The sequence below is a fragment of the Sceloporus undulatus genome, unplaced genomic scaffold (assembly GCF_019175285.1).
Source record: "Sceloporus undulatus isolate JIND9_A2432 ecotype Alabama unplaced genomic scaffold, SceUnd_v1.1 scaffold_12, whole genome shotgun sequence".
In the NCBI taxonomy this organism is placed as follows: Eukaryota; Metazoa; Chordata; class Lepidosauria; order Squamata; family Phrynosomatidae; genus Sceloporus; species Sceloporus undulatus.
In genome coordinates this window covers 4771550-4790792 of record NW_024802934.1, presented here as the reverse complement: position 1 = coordinate 4790792, position 19243 = coordinate 4771550, and the positions used below count along the sequence as shown (strand labels likewise).

Genomic DNA, 19243 nt, shown 5'->3' with positions numbered 1-19243 from the left:
CTAGCGAGGAAGATGGTTCATTCTGCTGTGTGAGGAAAGTAACATGAGAGGGATATGTATAGTCAGATATAGTTCCTGGCCTTATAATCTTGACAAGTTCTGAGCTAAACCTGTGAAAGATATTGGGTGCCAATCCCCATAGGATTCATACTGGAAGCTGTATCTGTGCAATATCCATTTCTGTAACAGAACTTTTCTTTCTAATCATTCTCATACATTCCTTCCAAACCCTTTGATTTAACAAACCAGGAGCCTGTTAATGAAATTTTATTAATACTTTCTTTTCCTGAAAACTGTATAATAAATCATACTGACACAAATATAACACTACTACGTTTATTCAAACAGAATTAATGGCCTTGTAAAATGACATACATAGTGTACTATATATACATATATATGTCTCAAAATGATTTGCATAGCATTAAAAAACTAAGCAACAAGGAAATTTAATAGGTACCAACAATGGAAGAATCTGGAATTATAGTAGCATGCATATCTCTAGTCATGTTTGATTTTTCTTTCAGCTTTGATTGAAGCAACGTGTGTTCCACTACGCCAATTCGTATGTCCATCTGAATAGTTTCTTGCTTCAGTTTGGTTAAAGCTTGTTTAATCTTTACTAAAGGAGCTGTTAAAAAGGAAAATGCAAAATGGTACATTTTTCTGTCACTCTGCCATACAAAGAAAGGTATTATTTTTTCTTCATAATTCACTCCCTCTGCTAATCGGGAGAGCTAAATGAACAAAAGAATGACAATACTCTGGAGACATGATTTTATAGATTCATAAAAGCTATTTTAAAATTAGGATATACTCTATCACCTTCATGACATTTTGAATCTGAAGATATGCATTAAAATGCTCAAACCTCTTCAGTACTTATGATAATATGAAATTTTATATTTGGTGAAAAAACAACTCAAAACAAAATTCTGCACATTTTAGTCTACGACAGTACAAATTCCATCCATTTCTTCAAGTACCCATTATTACAACAGCCTAACACATCTCAAAGGATTACAGGTAGATTGCATAGAAAACCCCTCTCCCCCAATAATGCACTCTTCAGTCCAGCTAAGGGCTACACTTATTAGGATTTTAAAATGGAATTAATTCAGAACAGACATTACATAGATGGATTTTTTTAACCAGCCAAAAGATACTTCTGGCTGACTCAGTTGTAGAAAATGCTCAAGAATAGTTCCCTATTTTAGGAAAGACCCAAGATACAATTAGAGACATGGGACATGGTTCTATGCCTTGAGAGAACACTGACTCCAACTGTATGTTAGCTACTCCTTTTGGTTTTCTTTTTTCTACTGCTGGGATTTTGCTATAGATCTGGAAAACTAGCTAAAAATGAGAGTTTATCTGAGAAAGTACATCAAGAATAAGCTTACCACCATCAGTCATGCTGCTTCCCTTTTCTTCCATTTCCTGCTTTACCTTCTCTAACTCTTCAGTAATCTTAGAGAAAAATAAACAGGTTATTTGTAAAATCTACTATAGCCAAAGAGACAGTTATAATTCTGAATGGTACAGATATTTAAGATTTAATGACTGCATCTGTCTGTTTGCTATTGAGGTCCAATATACCTCTTTAAAAGTCCTAGATGAAATTCAACTTAATGACTGGTTTCAAAATTGCCACAATGTGACATTAAAAATAGATTTTATCAGTAGCATATTTCAAAATCATACACCCAGTAATACCTACTGTTACTGGACTTATTAAGAAGCCATGGGGCAGACAGAAGACTCACAGTGGTCTTATTTTAATAAGAAAAGGGACACAATGCATCCCAAAAGCCTATAACAAGGTGCCAAACCAAAATAGTATTTTAACAGGAAATAAGGTTGCATACTTGCAGTGTGAAAGTGTTACCTGTGTCAAGGTAAAAGCAATCTGGAGCAGAATTAATCCAATAGGCTAAAATTACTCTGGGAGTCCAACAGATCCCTACAGCCCTCTGTAATGAAACCTCTGTACATATAGGAATGGGCTCAGGGAGGAGGAATACAAATAATTTATTTTTATTGCCCAGTGTTTTGAGAAGCTGCAAGGAATAGAATGGACCATAGCTAAAATTTCCTTTCTCTGTACCTCTTATCCCTCCCATCAGTAGCCAACAACAATCAATAACACTTCCATGGATACAGAACCTCTGCTTAGCTAGAAGAAAGATTAAGTTAAATGACTCTTCTGACAGCCATTTCTTGGCCAGGGGCATTCTCCTCCTAGACCTTTTATGGCCTAAAGATCTAGATGGTTATCTTAACATCAGAGGAGCAAGAAAACACTTTTACTCCAATAGTGCCTCTTGTGTCTGCTACCAGAAGCCAAAAATGCAAGAGACGGGAGGAGGAGGGAGGGAGGAGGCTGCCTTTGCTTCACGTGTTGTTTTTCTTTTCTGCACCTATCACCACCACAATGAGGAACTTTACAGCAGCCATTTTGTTTATGATCTGCCAAGGCAGATTAATAAGTAAAATAACATCCAAAATATCTGAGGCCTTGTTAACCTTGTATAAACTATTGTCTTTCCTAATAACTCTCATTTGTTTTGGCTCACTCTAAATGTATCATAAACACACCTAAGAACTTGCTTTAGTAGATGAGATATAAATACCAATATACATACATACACACATACATCTACAAAGTCTCACAAACTACAGTTCTGGCACTAGAAGCTAGACTCTCACTTTCAAATCAAAGAACGGTATGTAGCTTGTGCAAGGGCCTTTTATTTATTTTGAAATTCATATACTTTTTTCAAAAGAACAACTCAATAAAAACATATCTGCTATCTTCCCATTTTGAGAAATAAGGTAATTACATTTTTCCCCAGGACATGCCTTGAACTAAATCAACTTTTACTTTTAACACTACTATTAGTGTTAAAAATAAACAGCACCCACATTAAGTCCTAAATGATCAATTAAAATATTCTATGAATTTGCAGACTGTCACCGTCAACAGCAGCATAATCAATCAATTCCATCTTGGTGGGATTGGTTTCTCGCTGAACTAATTTCTCCCTCACTTGTTCCACAATATATAAGAGTAAAGGATTCATTAAGACAAGAACAAATAAGTATAATGGTCATCCAAAAAGTCATGGCAGGAGTGGTGATGGTTAGTCAGAATCACACACACAGATAATCAACCAAGCTACTTGGTATTGGAATTCTTGAACAGCATTCTTGTGCCTTAATATCCTCCCAACTGTTCTGGTTGAGAAATAGTTTCATATCTTCCATTTCCTTACTCTGTCTAGAATGAAGTGCAGGCAAGACAAAGTGACCACCTTGTTCATGTTCAGGATCATCCAGAATGCAAACTGGATTATTGGGAACAAGTTCCATTATTTATTTGTATTTGGCAATGATAAAACACTCACCAGTAGCCTTGCCTGGTAATCTCATCATGCAAAGTTATGCAGTCTTGTCATTTAGTATTAATAATCTTATGAAAAATAACCAATAAAGCTTAACACATGTAAAAGTTCTTTGAAAAGAAAGAACATTAACTCATTTATTCTGAACAATCTTAGAGATGCAGGAATTACTTAAATCATTTAACTAACACTTCAGTGAATCAAAGTAGAGAACTGGCAGAATAACCAGAATTTAGAAGTTTCACCTTCAAGACTGTTCAGGATGTCAAAACATACAATTTGTAGAACACCAATTCTACCTGAAAGCAAACCCAGTTTCCTTTGGACTAGACATGTACAGGCTAAATGCAAAACTAAAGTGCCATAAAGACCCCTGTCAACTTATGCCATGCCATGCCATGAAAACTACTGCAAATACACAAACTATTAAATACTAAAGACCAAAGTTCTACCTCTGACAAGTTTCTAGTCCTCTCTGTCACACCTCCACTTCCTTGTTGGTATTTCTCTTTGGCCTGTGAAAGAAAAAAAATACTTTACTATGGGAAAAAAAATAAAGAACTCTAGTCTATAATATATAGGATGTAAGCCATGTTTTTTAAGTCTTCTATCTTTTGTATAATAAAACTAACTGTTACAGTTTGAGTTTAACAGCAAAAGTGTACAATTTTAATAAAAGAAGAGCCACAATTATAGTCTCTTGACAAGACTCCCAAATAATCAATGTTACCTCACTCAGAAGGGCTTGTGCAGAACGATATTCTTGAACCAAATGCTCTAGCTGGTTGTTGATGTACTTTTCTCGACTGCTAACCTTTTCCAGAGTTCTGCTGATTTCATTATGAAGTTTGTCAAGGTAGCCCTGTTAAAAGTTTTACACAAGTCAGCCACAACTGAGGTCTGGCTGAAATCCCAGTGGGACTGTTGACTGCTTTTCTTTTGAGCATCTGACTGTGAGCCACATCCAAATAGCTTTTGAAAGTTCTCCTCATTTCAAGACTAGCTTGCTGTGCAACAGTGGAGTGAGGCAACATATACTGTTAAAGAAATACAAGCATAACATGCAAACCCAACTAATTGGACAACTGTTTAGATCCAAGTAAGGTGACTAAAGTAGTGTACTGGGAATAATTTCAACTGGTCACTCAAAGCTAGACCCAAAAGTCTTAAAATAGTGACTATACCATTTTTCTTCTTATTTAAAATTGTGTATGCAAATATCTAAATGTAGAGTGGGCCCCTGGTATCTGCTGGATTTTGGTTCCAGGACCTCCCATGGATACCAAAATCCATGGATGCCCATCCCATTAAATACAGTGGCATAGTAAATGGCTTATATAAAACTGAAAAATCAAGGTTTATTTTTTAGAAGTTTTAAAAAATATTTTCAAGCCATGGATGCTTGAATTCATAGATGAATAATCTGTGGACACTGACCAAGGCTGCATCCATACTACAGAAATAATCCAGTTTGACACCATTTTAACTGCCATGGCTCCATACTATGGAATTCTGGGAACTGTAGTTTTGTGAGATATTTAGCTTTCTCTGTCAGAGAGCTCTGGAGCCAAAACAAACTACAAGTCTCAAGATTCCATACCATACCATACCATTAAGCCATGGCACTTAAAGTGGTGTCAAACTGGATTACTTCTCCAGATGTAGCCTCTGACTAAGAATAGAGAATCAGTCATTCTTTAATACATTCACTAACATTGCTTTCAGAAGTAATTAAAGTACAGTGGTACCCCGGGTTACGAATATAATTCGTTCCGCGGCGCCGTTCGTAACCCGAAAGATTTCGCTAGCCGAAAAAGCCATAGCCGCTAGCGCTGAAAGCCGCGATTTCGTGCGAAAAAGCGCCGAAAAGCACCAAAAATTTTTTCGTAAGCCGAAAAAAAAAACGTAACCCGAAACAGTTTTTTTCTATTTAATTTTTTCGTATCCCGGAAATTTCGTAACGCGGTGATTTCGTATCCCGGGGTACCACTGTACAGTGGACCCTTATTATCTGCTGGGGTTTGGTTTCAGAATCCCCCACAGATAACAAAATCCGTGGATGCTCAAGTCCCATTAAATATAATGGTAGAGCAAAATGATATCCTTTATATTAAATGGAAAATCAAGGTTTGGAATTTATACTTTTTCTGGAATATTTTCAAGCCGTGGATGCTTGAATTTGTGGATTAAAAAATACACGGATAAGGAGGGCCGAGTGTAATGGAATATATGTTCAGTTTTTTAGCGATAAGATTTATTTTTAATGGAAACTAATCCACCTTTGTGGCAAATAGTCATCACTGAATAATCTGTGCAATTCAAATTCTTTCTGTCATTTCTTACTCTCAATTCTCATTCATATCTGGTGGGTTTTTTTCCAATTTGGTGCACCAACTGAACACTGTTAGAAAAACTGTGAATCTTGTACCTGCCTGCGTCATAGAATAAGAGTTAACCATTTGCTCATTACAAATGCTGAAACTTTGGACATTAAAAAGCACCCTACAACTTTGACATTTGAAATGTCAATGGCAGCTGGCTGTCTTCATGTCTGAGGCCTGGAACTGTTTTGCCATCACTAGCTAAAACTCCCCTTTTCAAAAGGAAAAAGGGGATCAAGATCAGGAAAAAAAACTTCTTTGTAAACAACACTTCCATGTGAAGCTTTGATCTCTGCACTCAATTACTTCTAGAAGCTTTCCCCCAAACCTCTACTGTATAAAAGGAGTGCCAGAGGCACAGAAAACACAGCTTACAAAAAAAGCAAGATGTTTCATAGAAACAACATGGGTAGGGGGAATTGCCTAAGAAACTCCTGTGGAAGACCAGTGCCAGAGGACTTGAAAATTCCTGCTGCAAGGAACAGAAGGTCATTATTATTTCCTTACAGAAGCCAAAAAAACAAACAAACAAACAAACAAAAAAAAAAACCCCAAGCAGATATCACACAATGCCAGTAGATTTGATAGCAAGTGATTCACATGCACTTATAAAAGAGACCACAAAGAGAAAAAGGCCTCTAGTAAGAAAACTCTGAACTACCACAAAATCATCAAAATCCCACTACATTTCAATTACTAAGGCATTATCACAGACTTACCCTGGTATCTTTTAAAGCAGATTCAATTCCATCTTGGTGCTGATGCATTTGATCTACATGGATACGCCAGTCCTATAATTTAAATTTTAAAAGGGAGTTACACACAAAATGATTTTTTTTCATATCTGGATAAACAGTCAAGTTTACAGCGTATCTATACAAGGTGACATGTTTTAAACCTAAGGTTGCTGCATTAAAATGATATCATCTAAAATCCTGTGACATGTGTGCTCTTAAATAAAATGCTGGACATCACTGCCAATGGATGCTTGTAACTAGTTATTTGCTTGTAAATATTCTTGCTCCAGAGATAATTATAACAGACTGCTCCGGGCACTAATATTGATTCTAATTCCACTCTCTTCTTCTTCTAGAACATAAAAACAGGATGTGAACTCATTTACTAATTAATCAAAACCTCTGTGCCCATTACCACTGTTACAACATTACAGTTCAAGTTCAGCACTGACAGACTCTGAGGTACTTTGAACACTGATAATTGCAACCATATGTTTCTAAAGGTCTAAGAAGGAAAAGATCAGGCCAAGATTAAGGAAGGCTTTTTCAGATAATACAAAATGATTTCACACAAGCAAACTTCAGCTGCAAGTGACCAGGTAAACCAAACTAGTATAGGAGATATCCAAATTTACTAGTCAGCATAAGGAAAATAAAGAAGTTTCAAATTACCTGGCAACATCCGATGCTATGTGAAGACTTCTGCCTGTGCAGTGGAAACATTCCTTCCCCTCTGCAGTCCCTCATTCCCCCCCATCAAAGGTGTGGTTTCAGGAATGAGAGGGGTTGCTGAAGGGAGAATCTGTTCTAATCACATAAATTGTTCTATTAGGGAAAGATGCTAGTTGAATACCACTCCCATGTCTTAGACTTGCCTCCCATGACATCTGCAACTGCAACGTGGAATTTTAGCTGAGTAATTCTTTGCCACAGCAGAAAGGGTGAGTGCTAGTGACATCCATAGTATAACAGAAACATGACCCCAGATTTCCTTATCCTGGCCAATGTTCTATTGCACAACTTACATGTACCTAGGTGAAGCAGAAGGGCAAAGGAGAATATGAATAAATTATATTATGAGCAGAGAGCTTTGTTCCTAGTTCTTACAAACTGCAGTTGTAAACCTGTGTCAGGCTGAAAATTCTTCAACTGAAAAGAAACCCTCTACATGTTAGGCAGAAGACTCTGCAAGAACTGTATTCTCCAACATCTACTTATCTATATGTAAGGTTTTTTCCCATACAGAAAAGAATTCAATCATGTTCACTGAAACCCCTCTAAGTTAGACTGCAGTCTGAAATGCTACAGGTAAGAAGCAGGTTTAACACCTCAAATACTTGTTATGAAGAGTTAGGGCTCTAAGGAGCATGAACCAGAAGTTAACCCCTATGCTAATTTTGTGATGGTTTAATATGAACTCTGAAAAATCTGGTGGTTTTACTGTATGCTGGTTTCCACAGAAATCTCTCCAGTTATTTTGTCTGCATTAGCTGAGATAACTAAGGCAGCAATGAAAACTTTAACAGTGCATGCTTACAAACAAGGTCATTTTCCAGATATACTGAAGAGATTGCTAAAATGTGACAATGCACAAAGTGAGTGGAGATAATTCCAACTGAAGATAATTCCAAGGCCCCAACGTCTAGCAGACTGAAAGCTAGTAGGATCTTGAAAGCAGTAGCAGAATGCCTTCAAGATCCTACTAGCTTTCAGTCTGCTAGACGTTGGGGTCTTGAAAGAGTTGGTAAGGAGAAAATTGGAAAATGGAAGTTAATAACAAGAAATAAGATCAGCTGCCAACTGTAGTTAAGCAGACATAAGTAAAAGTGAAAAAATAAGGCTAACAGGATAACCTAAGAGTCAAATGCACAAGCTTTAGTAAATGCTTTCATGGCTTACAATCAACTTCATCAGATGCAGTGACAGAATACAATATTCAAACCTCAGGTACAAATGCTCAGTTAAATAATGGTGGTGTAGGATCAGAGTGAAACAGGACAAAGTAAAGAACAACTGGAGTCAAATAGTCATCAACTGTACCAATGTACCTGAAAGATAACAGCCAAAGATGGTGTGTTGAAGAAGAAAAATAGGGAACAAAAAAGAAAAGAAACTTACAGAGACACAAACAAGGACTATGCAAACACAAATAAACAATACAGTCACAGGTATTGTTTCTGTCTGTGTGTGCATGTACACACTTGCATGAGTACATAAAATATGAAATCGTTACTGAATCTGCATATGAAAGCAAGGCTGAGAAAGACTTTAGTTGAATTTGTGAAGCAAAAAAAATGTTGTAGGGGATCTACATAATGATTGGAGGACATCTAGAACAGCAGTTGAAGCAGAGTAGAAGTCAAACACTTCCGTACACTTAGAAGAGATGTACAGAGCAAGAACTATTTGGTGCAAAAAAAGAGTGGATACCAGGCTCTTCCACATGACAAAGTGAAATGAAAATACCATTATGATTACATTTACTGTACACACAAAGATAAGCTTTCCAAGCTTGGCTAAACCCACATAGATCTGAACATACATGTGCACTGCTTTCATTAAGATCTTTATACTTAAAAACTGTGCAAACATGTTTATGCTGGAAGACAAGTACTTTATTTGTAAGTACTAATCTATTTTAAGAGTGTTGATGTCAGTCAAGTGGCTTTAATCACACTTCACATTTAAGCATGATATTTTGCAGTCAAAAAGGAGCTCAAATTCATCTGATTTGGAATGAGCATTCAAAGGATTTTCTAATATAGTGGTTATAGTTCTGACCTTTAAGCACATAAAGAGGCAGAATTCTTCTAGAAGCTGTGCTACTAAATAGTAGCAGCATAGCAGTATTGATAAATCCAACCCACCTTATTATCAGTTCTGATTGTAACTTTCAGTTGTGGAAGAACCCGTTCCACTTCCAAATTCCACTCAGCTGCATCTACTGTTGATTCTAAAATCTCTTCTTGCTTTGATTCAATCATGTCCTATCAAAAAATGTATATTTGACATATCAATGAACAATCAAACTACACTATTAAGTGATGTCATATAGCATAAACACTTCTTACACCAGTTATAAAACCTGCTGTACCGGCCCAACTGCAGAAGATGAAGTGTATATGCAAGTGCAAATGGGGAGTGAACTAACATTTTTAACTACTTTAGAATAGCATGGAAGAAAAAAAAACTTGAGTACCTGTAAGCCACTTTGAGTCCCTGAACCGGACGGAAGGCAGAATAATAATAATAATAATAATAATAATAATAATAATAATAATAATAGCAATAATAATAACAATAAACATGAAGAAATCTCCAAGATTAGCTTTCCTATTACTACAACACAAATACACATGGAAAGTAATGGTCAATAGGTCACTATAAGGAAGATTTGATCTGTAGACAGGTATAAAAATGTGTAGATACCTTCTTGATACAGTCAAAAAGAGAGAGGAGAGTAATTGTAGTTAACTGCATCAATTCATTATGCATAAAAGAATTCCAGTCCCATGATTAAATCAAGCCTCAATTGCTAATCTTGCCACAATAAGGTTAAGCCACAATGACTAGTTCATATCTCCTAGAGGTGATGTAGAATTTATGGCATATCATTCAGAGGCTTGCATCCAAAGGTTCATAACAGAATTCTTCTCCCACTTTCCCCTCTATTCTTCCCTACTATAGATGTCTGTGTTCCCCACTCTGTTCTCTCAGCCTTATGACTGGTGGGTCCTCCACAAGTTTGCGAAGTTGTAGTAGACAGCACAGCAGAAGCAGAAGCCATACATAATACATGGCTAACTGGAGAAGAAATTACTTACTGATTTGTAAGTCTGTGCCTTTAAAACATTCAGATCAATGTAGTTTTCCTCATTGTCTGTCTCTTCTTCCTTAAAAAGATATAAAATATGGTCTAGTAAGACGTGGAAAATGATGCATGATTCAGAAACAGTTTTCTGAAAATATCACAACCATCTATTTTTACCAAAGTACATTAAAGAAGTCTATTATAATGTCAACACTGAGCATTATAGAGCTTTTTGTAACCTTCAGTCCTTTAGTATCAATACCACAAGGCTTTGTTCTTCCTTACATTAATATAGCACTTCGTATTAAGACATCTACATATAATCCTGGATACCCCAGACCATACAAATCAATGCCAAGCTACCATGAACTATGGGAAGCAACGGCTGCTGCATGCAGCAAATGATTGTGACAGCTGTAGAATTGCTGCTACATTATCAGGAATTGCTACCAGCCATGTCAGCAGTTTTCTTTTCATCAACTAACATTTGTTCAAAGAACCAAAGTATCTACTCCACTGCCCTTGGATTTGTGACAATTTAAACCAGATTTTTAACATTTACTGCATAGAGGTAATAATATTCTTTATCCAAGTTCAACACTGACTAAGCAAAAGCCAGTTGGAAGTCAACTGTACTATAGTGTATTGCAGTGGTTCTCAAATTCTGATCCTCTAGTGGTTTGTTTGGGATATCAGTTCCCAGAATTCAAGCACTGACCATATTGGCTAGGATTTCTAGAGCATCTGGAGAAGCAGAGATTGTTGTAATGCACTTCACGTCCTGTGGTAAAGGCTGAGTCTACACTTGGACAGAGGAAATAGAAGAGGACACCAAAACACTTCATACTGCTGGTGAGGGAGGGATACATTTTTGAATGTCCTTATGCTTGAAAAAAAGAATCCTGTAATATCCAATTCAGAGGCAGTTGGTTTCAAGTTGCAAGAAGGTTTTTTTTTAAAATGAAAACATTTAAAAATGGGTTGATTCACCCAGAGTTTAATTTCGTACAGGCTATTCATATCTATCTCCCCTTCCTGTCCCCCTCCCAACCTAAGGGACCTGAGGGTCACTCCAACCGTGCCACAAACCCTGTCGCTGCTCCTGTGCAATGCCAGGTCGATTAACAACAAGTCCCACATCCTCCACGATCTATTGGAGGACAGTAATTGTGACCTGGCTTGCATTACCGAGACCTGGCTTGGGCCTGAAGGAGATGCTGTGTGGGCTCAGCCTGCCGCTGGGTTCTCGGTGAAGGACCAGCCCAGGTTAGGTGGGCGGGGAGGGGGTGTGGCCTTGATACATAGGAACACCTTGTCCCTCACCAGGAACCACATCCGACAGACATCCTATATTGAGTGTATTTACCTGACCCTAAAGGCTAGGGACAGTCTGGGGATTCTGTTAGTGTATCGGCCACCCCGTGCGCTAGCGGACTCCCTTAACGAGCTGACACAGCTGGTCGCTGAGCTGATGCTGGAGACACCCAGGCTACTTGTCCTGGGTGACTTCAACATCTCCCTCACGGCCAGCTATGTTCCACCCGGTGCGGCTCGGGAATTCATGGATACCATGGCGGCCATGGGCCTGTCCCAGCTGATACAGGGTCCTACGCACTGTGCGGGTAATACTCTTGATTTGGTCTTCTGTTCGGATGCGGAAAATCCGTGGGCGGAAATAACTAATGTTTCCCCCCTGTCATGGACGGATCATTTCCTAGTGGAGGCAAAAATCAAGGTCTCTACCCAGATCCCCCCCGGGGGTGGCGGACCTGTTAGGATGGTCCACCCTCGAAGGCTGATGGAACCCAAAAGGTTCCAGGAAGCTTTAGAGGGGTACATGGTTGGAAGTGACGGCGACTCTGTTGATGCCCTGACTTGTATTTGGAATACCGGTCTCTCTAGGGCTATACACAGTATCGCTCCCAAGCACCCTCTCAGGCCCGCTTCCAAACGTAAGCCCTGGTATACGGAAGATCCCCGGGCGAGGAAGCGGGAACTGCGACGGCTAGAGTGCCGTTGGCGGAAACACCTTCGCTTAGATGACAAGGCTCTCCTAGACCAACTGTTAGAGGACTACGGAGAGGCGATACGAGCAGCTAAGAACTCGTTCTATGGTGCTCGTGTCGCGTCCGCGGAGTCGCGTCCAGCAGAGTTGTTCAGGGTGGTGAGGGAGCTAACTCAGCTCCCTCCTGCCCCGAACCAGATCCTTGAACCTTCTAAGGCCTGCTGCAACCAATTTAATAACTTCTTCGTGGATAAAACCTCTCGGATAAGCGAAGGTCTTAACACCAACATTCAAGCAGAACCTAGAGTAGAGGCGTCCAGAGCCTCCGTGGACTCCATTAAACTGGATCGGTTTGAGTTGGTAAGTACCGATGATGTGGACAAGATCCTCGGAAGTGTTCGGAAAACAACTTGCTCTCTCGATCCCTGTCCCTCATGGCTAGCGGCCCAGGGGGGACCGGCGGTAACTTTATTGCTACGCCGGATTATTAACACATCTTTGAGGGAAGGGCAATTTCCATCTGAACTAAAATTGGCCATAGTAAAACCTTTATTTAAAAAGCCCTCCCTCGACCCCCTGGTACATAACAATTATCGGCCAGTTTCGCTGCTGCCATTTTTGGGGAAGGTGATCGAGAGGGCGGTTGCAATCCAGCTTCAGGCGGTCTTGGATGAAACGGATTATCTGGACCCATTTCAAACTGGCTTCCGGGCGGGTTACGGGGTTGAGATGGCCATGGTCGCCTTGGTCGATGATCTCCGTCTGGGCATCGACAGGGGAAGCGTGTCCCTGTTGGTGCTCTTGGACATCTCAGCGGCTTTCGATACCATAGACCATGGTATCCTTCTGGGACGCCTGGCAGAGGTGGGAATCGGGGGGCACTGCGCTCCAGTGGTTCCGGTCCTACCTCTCTGGGAGGTCCCAGATGGTGCAGCTGGGAGACGTGTGCTCCGATGAGAGGGCCCTTATAACTGGGGTCCCTCAAGGAGCCATTCTGTCTCCCATGCTATTTAACATTTACATGAAACCGCTGGGAGAGATCATCCAGAGACATGGGGCGCGGGGTTATCAATACGCTGATGACACCCAAATAATTTTCTCTATGTCTCCGACTGATGCAGTGACCGGGGATGGTGTCTCTCCTCTCGTGGCCTGTCTGGAGTCAGTAATGGGCTGGATGAGGGAAAACCGACTCAAGCTGAATCCAGAGAAAACGGAGGTACTTGTGATAGGTTCCCCTGGTCCAGGAATGGTGGCAGTTCCACCTGTCCTGAACGGGGTCACGCTCCCTGTGAAGGACTCTGTGCGCAGTCTGGGGGTGCTTCTTGACTCGTCGCTTCACCTGACTGCTCAGGTGAATGCGACGGTCAAGAACACCTGTTATCAGCTTCGACTTATTCGCCAGCTGCGCCCATACCTGGCCCAGAGGGACCTTGAAACGGTAGTACATGCTCTGGTAACCTCGAGATTGGATTTCTGCAACGCACTCTACATGGGGCAACCCTTATACCAAACCCGGAAGCTACAAATGGTACAGAATATGGCAGCCAGGCTGGTCACTGGAACTTCCAGGGCCAGCCATATTACACCGGTGCTTAAAGATCTGCATTGGCTGCCTATTCGTTTCCGGGCACAATATAAGGTGTTGGTGATGACCTATAAAGCCCTAAATGGCTTGGGCCCAGGATACCTGAAGGACTGCCTCTCCCCGTACATTCCGTCCCGCACCCTCAGAATATCTGGGCAGCAACTACTTAAGGTGCCAGGGGCTAGGTTGACCTCCACCGCGAGGAAGACATTTTCCATTGCCGCCCCAGCCCTTTGGAACACGCTGCCCACAGAGCTCCGCTCGGCCACCTCCCTGGCCCAATTTAGAAAGGACCTAAAAACCTTTCTATTTCAGCTTGCATTCCCCGATTAAAGTCCAGTGGGCCTCCCTTCCTCTTCTGTGGCAAAGAGGACTGGCTAACGGGGGTTTTATTCTGTTTGTATGTAATTGTTTGTAACCCTGATGTATATGTTGTTTGATATTTTGCTGTCAACCGCCCTGATCTATGGAAGGGCGGTATAAAAATAAAAAATTTATTATTATTATTTATTATTCTATTACCCAAAGCAACCATTCAGCTGTATATACAGAGAGGCCTAACTGATTTTTTGGCCTCATTCCCACTCGTGTTTAAATCGCTTTGCGAGTCGCATTGACACCAGATCTCTGAACTCTGTACCGATGAGTAGGTCCCACCATGGAAGCTAATTATTTCAAGAATTCCATGCATTCGTGTCTTTTTTTGACACACTTGTCATACACACTAGCCAGTCTTTTTTATTTTAAAAAAATGTCAATCATATGAAGCACATCTATGCATCATCAGTGCCAACCTGGGCAGCATCCCCATGGCTCCGGAGCTCCCAAGCCTCCCAGGGATCAGGGAGTCTGGGGGCTCTGGGATTGGACTGGGGGGAATGTCCAACAGCCCTGGCAGTGAGGAAGCCAAGGGAGGCACCGGCGGATCCCACTGAGTAGCTTTTGGGGAGCGATGGAAGGGGGGGGGAGGCAGCGACCTGTGGTACTTTAGGATCGCTGTAAGTCTGAAACAACTTAAAGGCACACAACCCACACACACACAAAGCAAACCCTATCATGGGGGATTGTTATTCAAGTAAGTGCAGAGGAGGGCTCCAGCATAAAAACCCACTAGTTGGCTCCACACAAGCTCTCACCCTGTGGAATCAAAATGATCACAAGGATGGTGAGCAAAAATCCCAGAACCACATGGGGGGACCTAGTGAATGACCTGCAGAGAGCTGGGACCAACATAACAAAGGCTACCATCAGTACCACGCTATGCCGCCAGGGTCTCAGATCCTGCAGTGCCAGACGTGTCCCCCTGCTTAAGCCAGTACATGTCCAGGCCCGTCTGAAATTTGCTAGAGAGCATTTGGATGATCCAGAAGAGGATTGGGAGAATGTCATATGGTCATATGAAACCAAAGTAGAACTGTTTGGTAGAAACACAACTCGTCGTGTTTGGAGGAGAGAGAATGCTGAGTTGCATCCAAAGAACACCATACCTACTGTGAAGCATGGGGGTGGCAACATCATGCTTTGGGGCTGTTTCTATGCAAAGGGACCAGGACGACTGATCCGTGTACCGGAAAGAATGAATGGGACCATGTATCGTGAGATTTTGAGTGCAAACCTCCTTCCATCAGCAAGGGCATTGAAGATGAAATGTGGCTGGGTCTTTCAATATGACAATGATCCCAAACACACCGCCCGGGCAACGAAGGAGTGGCTTCATAAGAAGCATTTCAAGGTCCTGGAGTGGCCTAGCCAGTCTCCAGATCTCAACCCCATAGAAAACCTTTGGAGGGAGTTGAAAGTCCGTGTTGCCCAGCGACAGCCCCAAAAATCACTGCTCTAGAGGAGATCTGCAAGGAGGAATGGGCCAACATACCAGCAACAGTGTGTGCCAACCTTGTGAAGATTTACAGGAAACATTTGACCTCTGTCATTGCCAACAAAGGATATATAAAAAAGTATTGAGATGAACTTTTGATAGTGACCAAATACTTATTTTCCACCATAATTTGCAAATAAAGTCTTTAAAAATCAAGACAATGTGATTGTGTGGATTTGTTTTCTCATTTTGTCTCTCATAGTTGAGGTCTACCTATGATGTCAATTACAGGCCTCTCTCATCTTTTTAAGTGGGAGAACTTGCACAACTGGTGGCTGACTAAATACTTTTCTGCCCGTGTGTGTGTGTGTGTGTGTGTGTGTGTATAATAGGAACCAATTGCTCACAGAGGCGATTTCCCTAGCTAAGCAGAGATTTAAACCTTGGGTCCTGTGCTGGCTTTCTACTCAGATGTAAATCCCTCTATTGCAAAGTAACTCAGGGGTAAGTGGCTATTAGGCCTGTGGTGTTGGATTCTATAAGCACCCAGAGCTCACAGAGTGGGTGTCCCTAGCTAAGCGGGGATTTGTACCCTGGATCCCTTGGTGGCCAGGGCTCCTCATGGGTTTGATGGGTCTGGGTTGAGGGGTGCCTCTCCTTTTTGGAGGGGCGGGGCTGGTGAGAGCGGCCCCATAAAGCCGGCTCCCGGCCTCCCCACCATAGACGCGCCGCTCGCCCTCCTCCATCAGGGCAGCGGCCCAAGAGGACTTCTGTCCGCCGCTGGAGCAGCGTTTTTGGGGGGGCGGGGCCGGTGAGAGCGGCCCCCTAAAGCGGCTCCCGGCCTCCCCAACCCCGAGACGCCGCCGCTCGCCCTCCTCCATCAGGGCAGCGGCCAAGAGGACTTCTCTCCGCCGCTGGAGCAGCGTTTTTTTGGAGGGGCGGGGCTGGTGAGAGCGGCCCCCATAAGCCGGCTCCCGGCCTCCCCACAGAGACGCCGCCGCTCGCCTCCTCCATCAGGGCAGCGGCCCAAGAGGACTCTCTCCGCTGCTGGGCAGTGCTTTTTGGGGCGGGGGCCGGTGAGAGCGGCCCCATAAAGCCGGCTCCCGGCCTCCCCACCAGAGACGCCGCCGCTCGCCCTCCTCCATCAGGGCAGCGGCCCAAGAGGACTTCTCTCCGCTGCTGGAGCAGCGTTTTTTGGAGGGGTGGGGTTTGGTTAGTAATGCTGGGCTTATACTGTTTGGATATGTTATTGCTGTTATGTAATATTGGTTGTTCTGAGACATGTATAGATTTTTATCTTGTATTGAATTGTATTGCTGTCCTGTAGTGAAGTGCATTGTTATTTGTTATTATGCTGTGCTTGAAATATGTAATGCTATGCCATTGTTGTATTTTTATCTTTGTATTGTAGTATTTGCTTTTTATGCTGCTTGTAAATTGCATTGTACTGTATAGTATTTTATTTGTTGTAAACCGCCGTGATCATGGGAACGGCGGTATATAAATAAAATTTCATTTCATTTCATTTCATTGCCATTCAAGCTGGGGCTGGCGACCTCCAAGTGATCTCCTCCTCCCCAAGGGGTTGGCCTTGGCAGGGTTGCGCCAGGACTTGGCTTTTTTTGTGGGTGGGGAAGGAACCCTTGAAGAGACCCCGGAGCCCAAGGCCAGGGTGGATGTACGCCCTCACCGCAAAGGAGGACATGGAATCACCAAATGGAGGACCTACCAGCAAAAAATGGGGGACATCACACACATACACACCCAAAAGCTAAAAACACAGCATATAAATTCATTCTTCCTAGTCATACTCAGAATGGAGGACGTTTTGAAATTCCTCATGGGCAGAAGGTTGAAATATAGGATGGGTCCTGAGGAGGAAAATGGTGGCTTTTCTAAAAACCAGGGGTAAGATGGGTTACACCTTCTGTCAGCCCTCTGCCATTAGTCCCTCCCCTCCAGTGCGAAGCAATTCAGGTCCATCGTTCCCACTTGCTAAACATACTTTCTAATCGATTCTTTTCAGAAGAACCACTTTTTGATCTGTCTTCAAAAAAAGTGTTTCTTTTGCATTTGCCTTGCCTCATTGCGGCTCAGACTGAATGCAGTTGGGTCTGATAGTGTGAATGAGGCACATATAAGCTGATCAGCAAAATGGTTTAAATCATAGTGGGAATGGGCCCCTAATGTGATGGTTCAACTCCCAAAAGGTCAACTATATTATTTTACATTAACAAGGCATCCAGAATAGTCAGCCACTTTCTCAAGGTCACTATGAATGTAACTATAATCCAAGATCCACACTGCTTTTTTAGAAGGAACTCACAAAAATGCACATAAATGAAAAGGACATTTGGATTAGTGGATAAATTTCACATTAAGACTGAAATCTTATTTCTTCTCGTCTGGAAGAGATTATTTATTTATTACACTTTAAAGCCTGCCCAATTATCAGAATTGTCCAGGTGGTATACAGGTAACTGAAAAACATAAAATGCAAAATAATAACACAAAAACACAACACAACTCAATAAGGCTTACTTTTGAGCAGATACATATACAACTACACTGTTAAATAGATTCTTCTCACATTTGAAGAACAAACTATCGACAGAAAATGATATATACACGTACTGTGATTATTTCTTCTACTTTATTAAGAGTCAGTTCAGCATCATCCTCTGTTATTGCTTCTTCTTCTAGCTCTTCTGTTGGATAAGTGGGCCTGAAACAATAAATGGACTCCTCTGATAATGTAAGGTAATAATTCACTTTTCTTCTACATTAAATATACAACTGGTCTCAGAAATCTACTTGGAAAGAACTGATAAAACACTGGGCCTACAGTTCTAACATAACACATACTGATAGTAAGAAATATAACTGTATAAAAAGATAAAACAAACTTTATTAGTAAGTGGCAACATCTTCAGAGTTATTTAATGTGTTTCTTGCTGATATTTCTGTAATACAACTGGTATACAGTACTCAGTAAGAATTGTACTTCCATACTGGTTCGTTTAGGCATAAATTTAACATGGACATATCTACATTTCTGTCCCTCTGGATTCAACAGATTTCTAAGTCAGGTAAAGGCAACTGAGAGTGATGTCTTATGGCCATAAAGACGTCTGTTTTACATTCTAATTATGAAAAAAGAGGCTTTCCTGAGACTTAATAGCCCAAGGCCCCTCCAAATACAGTTAGACTGCCCACCATACCCTCAAGGAGGAGGAAGGGGAGGGGAACATTTCTAGCAAATTTTTCTTTTAAAAAGATTTTTCTTAATAAAATTTAGTGTGCTGGGCTCCCCTCGTGGCCCTCAAAATGAATTTAAAAGGGATGTAATTTACCCTGATCCAAGTAGCTATGTTTAGCAATATATTTAACTTTATTTACCAAAATAAGTCAAATCTGTGACAATTTCCATTTATTTACCTACTTTGTAATTTTATTAATAGGTGTGAACAGTTTTGGCATCTCTCTTAACTGTTTTGTAAA

The 19243-nt window shown here is 41.3% G+C and overlaps 1 protein-coding gene across 2 annotated transcripts in view; it reads right to left on the bottom strand.

Annotated features, from left to right (window-relative positions):
* Positions 1-322: 322 nt before the first annotated feature.
* Positions 323-19243, bottom strand: part of LOC121917204 (intraflagellar transport protein 57 homolog) — a 34359-nt gene continuing 15438 nt past the window's right edge. The window contains exons 4-11 of one of the 2 annotated variants that reach the window (XM_042442949.1): positions 18377-18467; positions 10347-10415; positions 9390-9509; positions 6505-6576; positions 4135-4266; positions 3857-3919; positions 1404-1470; positions 323-631 (exon numbers count right to left, since the gene is read on the bottom strand). In XM_042442949.1, coding sequence (XP_042298883.1) covers positions 450-631; positions 1404-1470; positions 3857-3919; positions 4135-4266; positions 6505-6576; positions 9390-9509; positions 10347-10415; positions 18377-18467 — 796 coding nt within the window. In that variant the 3' untranslated portion in view covers positions 323-449. The remainder of the gene's footprint in view (positions 632-1403; positions 1471-3856; positions 3920-4134; positions 4267-6504; positions 6577-9389; positions 9510-10346; positions 10416-18376; positions 18468-19243) is intronic. The other variant, XM_042442950.1, reaches the window with a different exon arrangement.